We start from the raw sequence: 13,743 nt of genomic DNA, 5'->3' as shown, positions 1-13,743 counted from the left end.
GTTCAGGGGTGCAAGAATTCATGAGTAAACTTGAGTTATTTTCAGTTTCCAGTGAATGATCCAGCGAGTTGTAGGTAATGGCTAAAGGCTGCAAAGAATTGTAAATATGGACAAAACGCTGTGACAGACAATCTGTAAAAAAAAGCTCCATGTTTGTAGTAAACATTTCAAACTCGATGACTATGAAGACAGTGTTTTAGGTCAAACGGAGGGGAAAAGACAAAGAAATTGCCGTTCTGTCAGTTCCGCCCAACCTCCCGAAGCAAAATGCTGTCGTGTACAGGTAAGAAATCTGTTGCAAAAGTGTTCCATTTTTACCAAAATGCTGTTTAAAGAGTAGACATAGTACGGTACAATTTTACAATAACTGTTCTGTTAATAACCCTCTGTCAATCTGACTGTCCGTGGGTGGGGATACAAAAATGCAATAGTGTAATCTGTAGTTTTCACAAGTTGTCAAAAGACTTCTGCTGACAAATAAGTGTGAATTTCTCAGTCCAGATAACACGGAGAATGAGTAAACATTGTCCATTTACATATAGCTACTACCGACATTTTAACAATAAAAAAGAGGGTGGAAATGTTGAAAATTGGCGAAGTTACATTTTAACTTAGCTAAAAAATCAGACGGGGCATGTGCCGCTTTAAATGGGCATGATTCATTCTACACACACGCACACACATCTTCACCTACTCATGCAAACAACATATCTGGTCCATGACCTCCACAAACACACTCACCTGCCCAGATAGGGGTCTCCATGTACAGCTGTGTCTGAGCTTGTGGGGTCTCACTGCAACCACAGAAGTGTCCGATTCCTGCGGGAGAGAGAAAAAGTGACAAGTTTTGAGCAAGAATGTAAGAAATTAGAAATTACACACAAACAAAACAAAAACATTTAATTCCTCAAAAAGTGGTATTTTAAATTTCCTTTGAATTTTGTAGAAAGTCCGTCTACCATTACAAAGAGGGTGAGCTCCCAATTTACATTACAGATTGCACTGAAAATCCTTGTTTTAGTGAATGTTTGTGTGTTTGGACTTTAATTGTTTTTTTTTTTCATTGGTTTTTTTTTTCATTTTGCATGCCCTTGTTATGATAATTTGCAAGGGGATTGAGGAACAGTCAGAGGACCTGCAGGGTTTAGATAAACTCAGAGCCCCACCAGAACCACCAAATCCTCTGCATGTATGCAACCGCGCTTCATGCTACGCTGGTGCTGAAGTGGATCTGCCGTAACATATGGCGCACACACACACACCAGCTTGTGTGTTACAGTACCTCACATATGGATAAATAAAGCACATACGGATAAAAAAAAATGCACTCGTTGGATACATACACATGGATGCTGCAAACACACAAGGCATATATTAACAACAAACCCCCTCACGTCCTGTTAACCCTTTCCAAATGGAAACAACTCAGTCTGATAGTTGGATAAGAATGATAATCATTCTGTTGGTCTGACCCGGTGAGAAAATGGGCCTGATGTCACGGTTAATTTAAAATCGACTGAACTAAGGCAGGTTTGGCTGTGTGTACGTGATAGCAGTTGACTTCAAATCACATTCTTATTTAGAGAAACATTCTGGTGAGTAAGAAATCACTTCACCCAGAGTGTGTGAGGGAGGAAGAAGAAGAAGAAGAAGAAGAAGAAAAAAGAAACAAGGAAAGATGATAATGCTGCAACTTTTCTTTGGACAGAAATATATACAACCCAACAAACACTGGACCCCATGAGAGTGAATGCAGCACTCGGAACAAAATACCCTGTTAGAGCATTACCGTAATTACATCGCCATAATGGTCTCTATTGCAGGCTATTCAGATCAAATATGCATAGTGCCCGTCCATATCCACGGGGCTTGATAAAAGTGTTGTTCCTATGTGTCATTTAATTGTTAGCATTAATCTGAAATATAGAGCTAATGTGTTTATTGAAAAACAGCACTCTGCCATGCTGGAATTGAATGTATTTCTGTCCTTCCTGCACATCATTCTTTATCAACTCACTCACAAGTCCTTTTCTGGTACCTCTGCTTGACTCTGTTTCCCATCGCACTTTCTTTTTTTTTAAGGGGAAAGTTCATTTTGTATGACTTCAGTGGAACTCAAAAGAATAAACTGGACAAGATTAAAAAAAGAGAGTCTTCTGTAGAGTCTTCTGAAGCCACAAGTGTGAGAAACTAAATTTTCATTTTAAAATTTGTTGTCATTGAACTGATCTTGAAAACTGATTTGTGAAAGAATCAATCAGTTTTTTTTGTGAACCAAATGATTCATTTGAAAAGATCTGACTCAAAAGAATGATTCATTCACAATCCAGATGGATGAATGAATCTCTACTTACGTCACGAACATGCCAACAACAGCTAGAGCTAAATAGTGATCTCTTTCTCACAGAAAGCTATTGTATGATTTCGGAAGACTAGCAGAAAAAGGTATATGGCCAATTGCATGGTGCTTTTTGCATTGTTTCTGGAGGATTGTATTTATTGTAATCGCAAGCAAAAGAAAACAATGCTTAGAGTTCCTCCTTTTGCACAGGAGAAAGAAAGTTATACAGGTTTGGAAAGACATAAGGTTTGATTTGATTTTTGGATAAACAATTCCTTAAAAAAAAACATTCTTTTTTCCCTTCTCCCAAAGTCCATTCTCTCTCTGTGTCTGACTATCTGAGAGAGGCTGTAGTTCTCTGCGGGGAAGTGTCTAATTTCATTCCGAGTGTTCCCCTCTGTGGTCAAGAGTAGAACTGAAACCCGGAGATGCAGGAAGTCTTCTGGGAAATCCAGGCCACTACCAACTCGGTGAGAATTCATTTCTGAGGAATTTCGCTTCGCTTGCCTGAAAACAGGCTCACGGGGTGGCAATGAAAAACAGAGGTCTCTGCATGTCAACAAAACCCTGAGCATATTTGAGTCCATCCACCGAACTCGACGTGTATGTACACAAATGCTACATTCCAAAAAATAGAAAGCTGCCAACGGAGGCAGCAATTTAAGGTCAAGGCTGTTTCAAAATGTATAGGAAACATGATACCTCTTTGGATCAAAATACTAAGACAACATTGGATATATAGGCCTACTTTGTAGAAAAGACAATCCCAATATGTAACGCAACAAACTCAATAGGGGAAAATAAATTCCAGAAGTGAAAGACAATAAACGGCTTATATAGTACAACTATATCCATCCACTTTGTTTAACAGTTGACCTTAAAAGTGAACCAAACCAACTAGCCACAAGGTGAATCACAATATTACACACTTTGATGAATAAAAAGAAGAAAAAAGACTAAAGTACAAAATGATGTATCCTACTTAGGGTTGCAAAGGGGCGGACAATTTCCGGTAAATTTCCATGGGAAGTTAAGCTGGGGAATTTTGGAAATATTCATTACCACGGCAACCACTTGCGCGTCCACTCTGAAAGTAACTGTACCCATAAGAGACGGATAGATACATTATTTAAGGTTATTTCTATTCGTTAGAATATTGATATATGAACTTGTTGTCAAGTAAGCCCCGTTGCGAGCATGTGCGTCTCTCTAAACTTTCAGTGTGCTGCACTCCTCTAGTTGACTTCTGCGCCTTCCCCCCCAAAAATATCACGTTAATTTTGAAAACGTAATTCCTTTTGTGGATCCTCTTGGTCTTTCTTCATGTTTCTTTGACAAATATCAGTGTCTCAGTCTCACGCACGCTGCACGCGAGTTAACCACGCCTACTTATTTACATGTTGCGGTATACACGGAATAAAAAAATCTGTTACGGTTGACATTTTCTTCCGCGGTAACGATATATACCGTCATACCGCCCAGCCCTACTTATGTGGTAAATAAAGTTATGCTAGCTTATTTAGCATCTAACTTATCAGCTTGCTATCTACTAGATGAATACATTTGTATGTGATATTTGCAATTTAAACATTTAATAAATATATTTCCCCATAATATCATCAAAACTTACTTCACCTTGTTTAGTCCACAGGCTCAAATGTGTGCCTTCAATAGTCTTGTGCTTTGGGCTTCTGTACATGTGATGGAGGCATGCACAGTGCCAGTAGGTGGTGTGGTCTCAATAGCCATGCAGTAAGCAGTGTGCTATGTGCATGTGATTGAGGAATGGCATGGATATTCAAGTGTATTTGAATGGCATCTGTTTGTTTTAGTCAAGATTATGCTAAAATATACTTTCCTCAACTATATTTAAGTTCCCTATGAAAAGCTAACCCTCAAATTTGAAAATTCCCAGTTTATTCCCGTGTATTCCCATAAATTCCTGTTAATTCCCTTAAATTCCCATTCATTCCCATGGAAAGTTTCCATCTTTGAAAATTCCCATAATTTTGCAACCCTAATCCTACTTAATGTCTTAAATGAGGTAAAGAACTATAAATCACATGAAGCTTTGCACATGACAGTCCAATTTAAAGCAATGGACAAATATAAAACTATTGATTGGTGTTGATGAAGATCAACACTGTATATAGCTCAGAGTATGTCGGTCTTTAAAGTTATCATACAAAAACGATTTCCTATTGAGAAAAATAATGGAATATTTATTTCCAGAACCCAGCTGTTGCACTCTATTAAGCTATTATGCTAATAGCTTAGCAACATACCAACGTCAAATTCTATTAGTCAGTTGTGTGAGGGAGCAGAGCTACCAAATCATTCTCTTATGAGGTTCAGTGAAGGTTAGGATACTACCTTAGAAGACGGCTGCCTGTGTAGTTTACTCCAAAAAATGTGTTTGAAGCGGGACTGATATAAGTAATTAAAATTAAGGATGGAGGATGATAAATTTAGCTCATTTACAAGTACAACCGGTGTCTAAAGCATTAGTGTTTGTTGATATGTAAGTGCATCAATGTCCATTGTGGCCTGACACTCAATCTTTTGAGCAGGTATTGATGGATCGCAAAGGATCTCACGCAATAACACAGACGCCAACACACACACATGAACAAAGCGTGTGTATTGATTTAATCCAAAACAGAGCTCATATCTCACAGCCCCCTGTCTCCCTCCCACACTGTCTCTCTTTCTCTCTCTCTCTCTCTCTCTCTCTCTCTCTCTCTCTCTCTCTCTCTCTCTCTCTCTCTCTCTCTCTCTGTAATGAATTACCAGGCACTGGCTCCAGTATTTTTGGGAACAAGGCCAACATAATTTGTTATTTCATCATAAGTAATTAAAAGCTGTTTCTTTTCCTGTTGTGTCTGAGCTGATTAATTATTTGGACGGTAAAAAGGCATAAATAACACAGAACTGAAGACTGCCATGGAAAAAACAATAAAACAACCATCACTCGGACTACATTGATGTCGCAAGCAAAAAGAAAATAGCATCTCACTAAAGTCTATTTGCCCAGCTATTTAGTTTTCGTACATGGCAATAAATAAACTGTCGGCTGCTGTATGATGAGAACAGTGCAATAAAAAATGTTATATCTCAACTATGAAAGCTCTGCTGCATGTAAGCAGATGAAAACAAGGAGTCTGACAGGTGTAATGCCATGTAATGTACATTTGTGTATTTAAGACAACATTTTGTTACATATTGTCATTTAAGTACGATTGTGATATTGCAAACATTATTTCCCCCATACCCTTAGATAGGGCACTATTTGAGGGGACATCCATTTGTAGTGGTGTCCGAAACCATAGTGGACGTTATCGAGTGCACTCATTCAATCTCACAATGCACCGCAATAACGAGTGTACAAGCGATGAATTCATGCATCTGACCAGAAAATGGCGACTGCAGCTGAATCATCCATCCATCCATTTTCCAAACTGCTGGTTCAATGTGGGTACAGCGTAATATCATACAAGTATAAATTCCTTTTTAATTGATTTTTATTTTTTATTAAGGTTTGTACATATAGTTTTTCCATGACAAAGTTTAAGATAAATCTTTTCATCTTACTGGAGTTGCCAGTTTGCTAAGCTTCAAATGATTATTAATCACAAACTAATTCAAAAGAATTTGCTCACTCATTTTCGTTCACTCCTTCAAGTGAACTATTAGTGGACTAATGTAGGGAATAGTGAATGGGGTATAGGGGGTGATTTTTAAAGACTCAGTTGAATGTATGATTCAATGATTCATCACGATTGAATGAACCAGTATTTTGAACATATCGGTTGAAAAGAGTCAACTGTCGCCACCTACTGGTGTCACCAGACATCGCACTTTTCCTGGAAGTTTCGGGAGTCTCCTGCATATTGATAGCGGCTCCCTGACACCCGCAAATTATATACAATATTCCAGAAATCAAGCGAGCGAGAAAACCTATTTCCACCTGCAGGTATAGTAATACCATCAGTGGTTAAAGTGGGATTTGGCAGGTGGGGGAACCCTCAAATTTTGTGTAGGTGCAACAGGGAAAAATTACTCACCGTGGGACAACATATTGAGTATCGTGGTATAGCAATACTTTTTGGGACAAGATTGTCACTGTGGCACCAAGCATCACAATACTTATTTAATACTTTTAATGTTTTAATTTTGGTCCATCTACATCTATTCTACACTGATATGATGACGATACTATGTTAAAATTGCTGAACACCACGATATGGAACACAACCTTGTTTTTCACAATGTAAATTTAAAATAAAAATGAGAAGTCCAAAACTGACTAAAATGTGAGGTAGTTAGGGGGGTTCGGGGGCATGCTCCCCCGAGAAAATTTGGATTTCTCTGACCAACATATGTGCAATTTAGGGCTTTTGAAGGCCAATAAAAAAAAAAAAAAAAGAAATAGCTTTAAAACTTTGTCATTAGATTATTTGTCAATACCTGCTCTCTCCTCATCTTCATCTTTCTTTTTCTCTCAGTCTCCTTCTGCCCTAATTCTTCCCCTCCTAAAACTGAACTTTGACTGATAGTCTTTTCATTTTCGTCTGTGTCAGTGAAGAAAGTATACATAGGCTCAACAGATATTTATATGTTTTATGAATCATTTTCTGAGACATGTTTTAGGCTACCCATGAACATTAATACATAGAGGCAGGAAGAAGTACTTTAAACCAGCCTTTATTAATTATTTTTGCAGAGATGGGGTTTGGGGCTGGGTCCGTGGGACTGTTTCTGGGGATTCACTTTTTATTTTGCCTACCTTTTGTCTTCTGCATTCCCCTTACCATTGTCTCCTGTTCTTCCCTCAGACTCGTCCCCCAGAAACAGTCCCACGGGCCCAGCCCCAAACCCCATCTCTTAAAAATGAATAAAGGCTGGTTTCTAAAGTACTTCTTCCTGCCTCTATGTATTAATGTTCATGGGTAGCCTAAATGGGTTCCATTCAGACCTTAACATTAAGTATTTTACTGTTAACAAGATTAAACAAGACATTTTCACCTGGCTATACCCAATGTTTAGACCTGTTGTGGTATTTATGCAAATTAGCACATACGTAATTAGATTGTGCACCGTATGTCCATGTTAACAAACAATTTCAAAAAACTTGTAATACATTTTTTGTGTCTTGATGTAAGTAATCAACTCAGTAATTTTCATGGTGATATCTAAAGGTTAATTTTTTTTTACCCTATTCACATAAGTAAAAGAATGAATAGGTGTATGAATAGGCTATATTTGGGTCTTTTTCTAAACTTTCCCCTAATGGGATTCTTCGGGGCTTTTTTTTTTCCTTACTCAGGACATATTGAGGATACAAAATCAGTTGAGTTTGCTTCTGTTGCAATTTTGGCTTAAAATGACTGGACTATAACGCAGTTGGTGGAATTGGCAGACGTTCCCTTAAGCATCATGTGCTGTGGAAACGCGTCAAAGCATTCTCAGGTATAAATATAATATATAATATAATAATAAATAATAAAATATATTACAAGGGAAAACAAATGTCCGGCGAATATCGAACCTAAAACTAACTTTACCGCGCTCAACCACCGTGAGTGCATTTCACGCAAGTAATCGCTGGCGTTCAGCAGGGAGGGGAGGCGTGAACCGGTGCAGATGCACTCAAATCAGACAGGAGAACCATGAGAACATAACGTCGGGAAGCGTGTTTGTGAAGGCGGGGCCAGGCGGTGATATTCAGTTTTGATTTGATGAATGATGAGAATAATTGAATTTGATGAGAATGATTTGATTTGAATCTATTTATTTATTAATTTATCTGAGGTGCCGGAACGCAGTTCCGGACCGTTCCGGCCCACTTTAACCCCTGAAAACCATAGTATTAAGATGCGTTTTCACAAGTCAGATGCGTTTTCACAAGTGGTCAGTCAAGATGCATTATCGTTACACCTTGTATTATCACACATTTCAAAATGCGTCTCCAGTGACCACTTGCATTCGGATTTTGAGGACAGCATCTTATTCCGTCACAACTCAACTACATCACTTTTATTTTCAGTGCACGAATACCATTGAATGAACAAACCCGTGTTAGGCGGCTTATGTGAATGAATATAATATAATATAATGTAGTAGAGTGGGATGTCATTGAAATGTGTCACTAATGCAGAGCTCAAATCCAATGACCAGAACTAACTGTTGCATTATAGAATACACAAAACATAGAAACCAATAGCACAAAACCTAACCTAAAAAATAAATAAATAAGACATTTCAGACTTTAGATTCTGCCTAACACTAAACGGATTACATGGTTTCCAGTGACCACATACTATTGGAAAAATAAAGGGGTCAAGATTTGCTTGTTAGCATGGTTCATGAGCAAAGATGGCAGATTTCAAATTGTTTGCTTCCAGGTTTTCATGTGCCTGCACAGCAAGTGGCATTAAGATGAATGGGAATGCTAATGGATAGATTTCTCCAGATATTATAGATTTCCTTGGTTAGAATGCTAGAAACTGCAAATGACGTCAATGGAACAAAACCTAATAAAAAGGCAAATACGAGGAAAAATGCTGTTTTGGCAGAGAATGAATCTACATAGCAGACTGTGAAAATAAATAATTTAAATAACATGAAATACAACACAAAACAGAGAAATAAAAGTCCTTTGGCCGAAAGAGATTTATGTTCCATTACGAGGCAACTCCATGTCAGAAACTGTTCATTGTGCATTAAAGAAGTAGTGAAGGATAAATGCGAAAAATAACACTGCTTGGGTGGTGGGATATGCTTCTACATCTTTTCAGCATACTGTAGGATGAGAACAGGTTGTAAAGGGGAGAGAAAGAGTGAAAAATGGCCAGGGCAGTGGCACGGCATAAAAGAACGATTTAACTTTGTAATGCTGTGCCTGAATCCTTTTGGATTCTACTTGGCTTTGTGGAGCAGATTAGTTGAGCAGCTTTTACAGGCTTTGGTAAATAGAGTTGTAACTCCATTCATCCCCCATTCACAGAGTAAATATCCCCTTTCACACACACCAGAGCACAGTGGCACACACACTGACCTGGAAACACTTCTCAATTACAGACAAGCTGGAGCTCATCAACTCTTCCTACAGGGAGCCCGAATAGAAAGTCTGGACATAAATATTAAGCCTTGAACAGCCTGCTGTAATTTGATTTTCATACTGGGTCAATATATGAAAGCTGTGAGAGCTAATGTTCCTGTTCCGTATGGAGTTTCACCTCATATCGCTGGGCTCGGAATTTATGTGCCATGTATGTTTGCTTTTGCATGTGCTTGAGATTGCTGTCAGGCTGACTGTTTGTTGCTATTTGGGCTTTTGTTGAAGGATTCGTTCATCTTAAAATGAAAAACCTGTCATCATTTACTCACCCTCATGTTGTTCTAAACCTGAATGACTATTTCTTCTGTGAAACACAAAAAGAAAACTGTACTGGCTTATACTGCAAGCTTACAAAAGCATCATAAAAACATTCCATATGAGTCATGCATTAGGTGAGAAAAAGGAAGAAATTTAAGTCGTTATTCAGTTACAATCTTCATCTCAAGTGAACTTTCAACCTCATTGAGTCAGAAACATTTAGAGCAGTTCTGTAGGCTGGATCAATGGATTCAAAATGATTCTTTCACAAATCAGACATCTTTTTTTTTCTCATGAACATACCAAGGAAATCTGATGTGAAGAATTTTAGTAAATAAAAGCTTGGAATATAGTGCATGAGTCGTATAAAACATTTTTATGATATTTTGTATGGTGCTTTTTAGTCATTTTGGAGCTTAAAAGCTCTAAATCATTGTGACTGCATGAAAAAGAGCAATTAGCACACTATTCAAAATGTTTCCTTTTGTGCTCCGCAGAAGAAGGAAAGTCATGCAGGATTGGATTGACATAAGGTTAAGGTTATAAGGCAAATTTCTTAGGTATATATATTCTAAAGGTTTAATAAACTGTTCCATTTCAAAAACCTTTTTTTGACTATTATTTCATAAGTCAGGCTTTAGAAAATATTTTAATATCTTTTTCCTTTGACCAATGACATTGAAAAATATCATTAAATCAGTCTTGGCCATTTCCCGGTATGTAAAGTTGTAACATTACCAGTAAAAAAGAAGTCTGCTTTGGGCCAATCATAAAGTCTGTCGAAACAGTTAACGATAAGCTCTGCTGCTTTGAATTGTTTTTATGTATGCATGTGAAAGCTAGTTAAACATCTACCTGTTCCTTCTTTTCCATTCATCAGTTCTGCTGTTCTGTAGCTAATATTGCATACTGTTTAATGGGAAAGTCGTACCAGGAAAGTCAGGTAATTTTATGGTAATTTACCAGAATTGCTGTGTGAAAGGGGCTAGTGTGATTGAAATTTGAGCGACTCTCCCTGCCGTTCTTCATCTCATACAGCTTTAGGTAAGCAGTAAATACCAGCTTTATCCCTGCAGAGCGGCTGAGATATTTAAGAGCACGGAGCGGACTGCACTCTCACCAGCAGCCCTACTGAACCACATGTTGCAAATGTTAATGAGGATTCCCAAATGCCAGGCCACTCCGAGGAATCTGCCTTTAGCCAACCCAGCAGATTGTGGACACATGCGGCGAATGACGAAGAGGCCTCGGAAGAAGAGAAACGGGTGATATGAAACATGTAGACTTAACTGACTAGCCGATGGGATTGAAATCTTCTTCATTCCGGCAAGCCAAAGTAATCATATGACCTTCCTAAAGTGAACATGAAACGGGATTTTCTACGACGCGTCACCACCCTCCTTCATAACCATGGCGTCGCTGTGGGTTCGCTCAATTTTAATATTGCATTTGTTGGGTAAAAAGATTGAATATACAGCTAATCGACATCTCCATTAAGATCCCAGTGTTGTCATTCCACTGCAACATGCACCCAATTTATGTTGGACAGAGAGGATTCTGGGAAATGGAATACTAGGACGTCTGATGCAAATTGAACATGAGGGGCACTGAATATTAAAACAGGCAAAGCACCCCATTGACAGAAAGTAGGGGGAGAGATGGAAATTTAAATGAAATACGACCCGCAGTAAAAGGGTGAAAATAAAGGACCAAAACAAAATCAACAACAAGTGAATAATTACCAACAACAGCTTGGTTTATTTTCAGTTTGAGTTGATTTACTAAAACATAAATATACAATAAAAAGTAACAAGGGTGTAAAGCATGTTGTTAAATTTATCATTTTAAGCAAGGAGAGCGAGACGTCAGGCGGGATGCGCCTCCGATCATGAAACGCTGTTGGTTTACCATCGACGTCTTTCTTCAGAATTAGGAAAACAACCTGTGCTTGCTTTATAGAGGCAGATGAAAACCGGGTTTTATGATAATTATTCCGAAGCTGTGTGGATTTAGTGAGTTGTTAAAGTGGAAATCGAGTCATCGTTTGAGGTAGTAAGACTGTCATCCTGTTTTCATTGGAATCCCACAGTATATCATTATATTACGGATCGGCCGTAATTATAGTGCCGTTGCAAACGTTTGTTGTCTTCCTGAACATTGTGTCTGAACTTGACTTGGTGACTTCAGTGTCATTAGTGGAAAAGTGTCATTCCTAAAAGTTGATGCCACCAAAAGCTCTTCATTCCAGCTTGACTGATTTTAATGAGCTGCAGTATAAAGCCCTAAACTCATCTGTATATTCTTTGTGTGCTTTGCCTTAGAAACCCCAAAACACCAGTCTTCTTCATTTTCAATACTCAGTACTCTTTCTAAATGATAAATGCATTCATTTTAATGTATAAAGGCATGTGGGAAAATATTTTTTTATCTCTTTTTCTTTTTAAATGAGATTTCTTACTGTTAAAAACTATGGCAGTCAATAGAATAACATAAGCCGATTACTGTCATGTCTTCTTTTTTTAAGCAAAACATTTTTTTATGGTTTTAGATTTAACTAACCCTGCAACTATCAAGATGACCTGAAACAAGCCTTTTCCGTTTTTGAAAATAAAATTTAAAAATTCATATCTTTTCAGAATCTGATATCAGCACCTCGCTGAATGATGTCCTTACGCAAACTATAATGTCATACAGTTCGGTCTGAGTTGGTCCAGCATACTGAAATTTTAGATGTTTGTGCCATTGTGAATTAATTCATACTGGTGTTAAATGTGCAACAAATAACTGGAACTGAAATGGCTTGGTTCATGTTTGTGTGCAATGAAGCTGAGTGTTTGATGTGGTGAACTCACCAGCACAGTCTTTGCAACCTTTGTTGACCTGACTGATTTGTAGCAAGCAAAACGTGGGGACCACATAATGTAAAAGGTGATGTTATGGCAGCTATTACAGCCGTTTCTATATGAGAAAGGTGTGGTGTAATCATACAACACAATGTACTGTACATAGCACACCATTTGTACAGTAGATAATCCCAGCAAAGGAAGCCTGCGTGAGGGTAAATAAAAGATGAATGAAGTAAAACTAAATAAGCTAGAGGTGCCTGTCACATATTTGTGAGCTTCTGACTAGACAAATGAAAGGGGAGTTCCCGTGAGAACTGAGTATGTAATTCAGCGCGTAATGTGTGTGTGTCGGATGAACGAGAAAGATGCAAGAGGCGCGCATCCATCCTCAGAGGTGAACTCGATTTCACGGGTTAGTGAGAGACGGGTGGTGTAGTCTGAGAGGTGGGTGTTCAGCCTCGGCTTTATTAAAGCGTTTCTGTTCTCAGTCTATTTAGAATCAGTGTTTGCTGTTGCAGATGACAGGCCTGAGCCCCTCTAACTCGCCACAGCTGCCAGAGGGTTCGCACCTCGGTATCGCCCCTTAAACATCCACTCAGACACAAAATAACACATTGTCTGCACGGTTTATGTGTGTATTTTAAGTTGGATACACCGATTTACACGATGAAGTTGAGTGTCTTACAGGTGTGCAAAATTCAACAGTTTGCTAACAGTGAAGATGGAGCTGTGCTAAACATGATCCCCTCTCACATACACACACAGTCATATATCAGACATTTATCACTGCTCACGTGTAGGATGACCACCCCCCCAGGAGCTTTAAATATTTAATGTAAAGATTAATCAGCCCTCTCATTATTTTAATTGTTCTTCCTTTATCCAACCTGTCAGAGTTATAGATTACCCCCTGTAGACCCTAACAGCAGCTCCCTGGTCGGGGATTTATGGGTATTTTTGGATCAGTTAGCCTCTAGTCATATTTCACCATTTTCTGACGAGCCATTAAAATGTCCCAGGTAATTAAACAATGGGCATCAAGTTCAGGTCTAGCCTCTTTATCAGGCAAGAAGCATGCTGGGATAAAAACTCCCTTGCTAGTGATTAGTATGTTAAAAAAAAAAAAAAAAAAAAAAATCACAAGTGAAGATGTATAGAATCAGGAGGAGGAGCAGCTC

General features: G+C 38.3%; 1 protein-coding gene across 1 annotated transcript in view; it reads right to left on the bottom strand.

The window, feature by feature from the left end:
• The window catches only part of rbfox3a (RNA binding fox-1 homolog 3a), a 347,427-nt gene that overhangs the window by 207,493 nt on the left and 126,191 nt on the right, over positions 1 to 13,743 (bottom strand). Inside the window, exon 6 of the mRNA XM_079851785.1 lies at positions 742 to 819. Within this exon, the coding sequence (XP_079707911.1) occupies positions 742 to 819 (78 nt within the window). The remainder of the gene's footprint in view (positions 1 to 741; positions 820 to 13,743) is intronic.

This window comes from Squalius cephalus (genome assembly GCF_949319135.1).
Source record: "Squalius cephalus genome assembly, chromosome: 19".
Classification (NCBI taxonomy): Eukaryota; Metazoa; Chordata; class Actinopteri; order Cypriniformes; family Leuciscidae; genus Squalius; species Squalius cephalus.
This window is presented reverse-complemented; position numbering and strand designations above follow the sequence as displayed.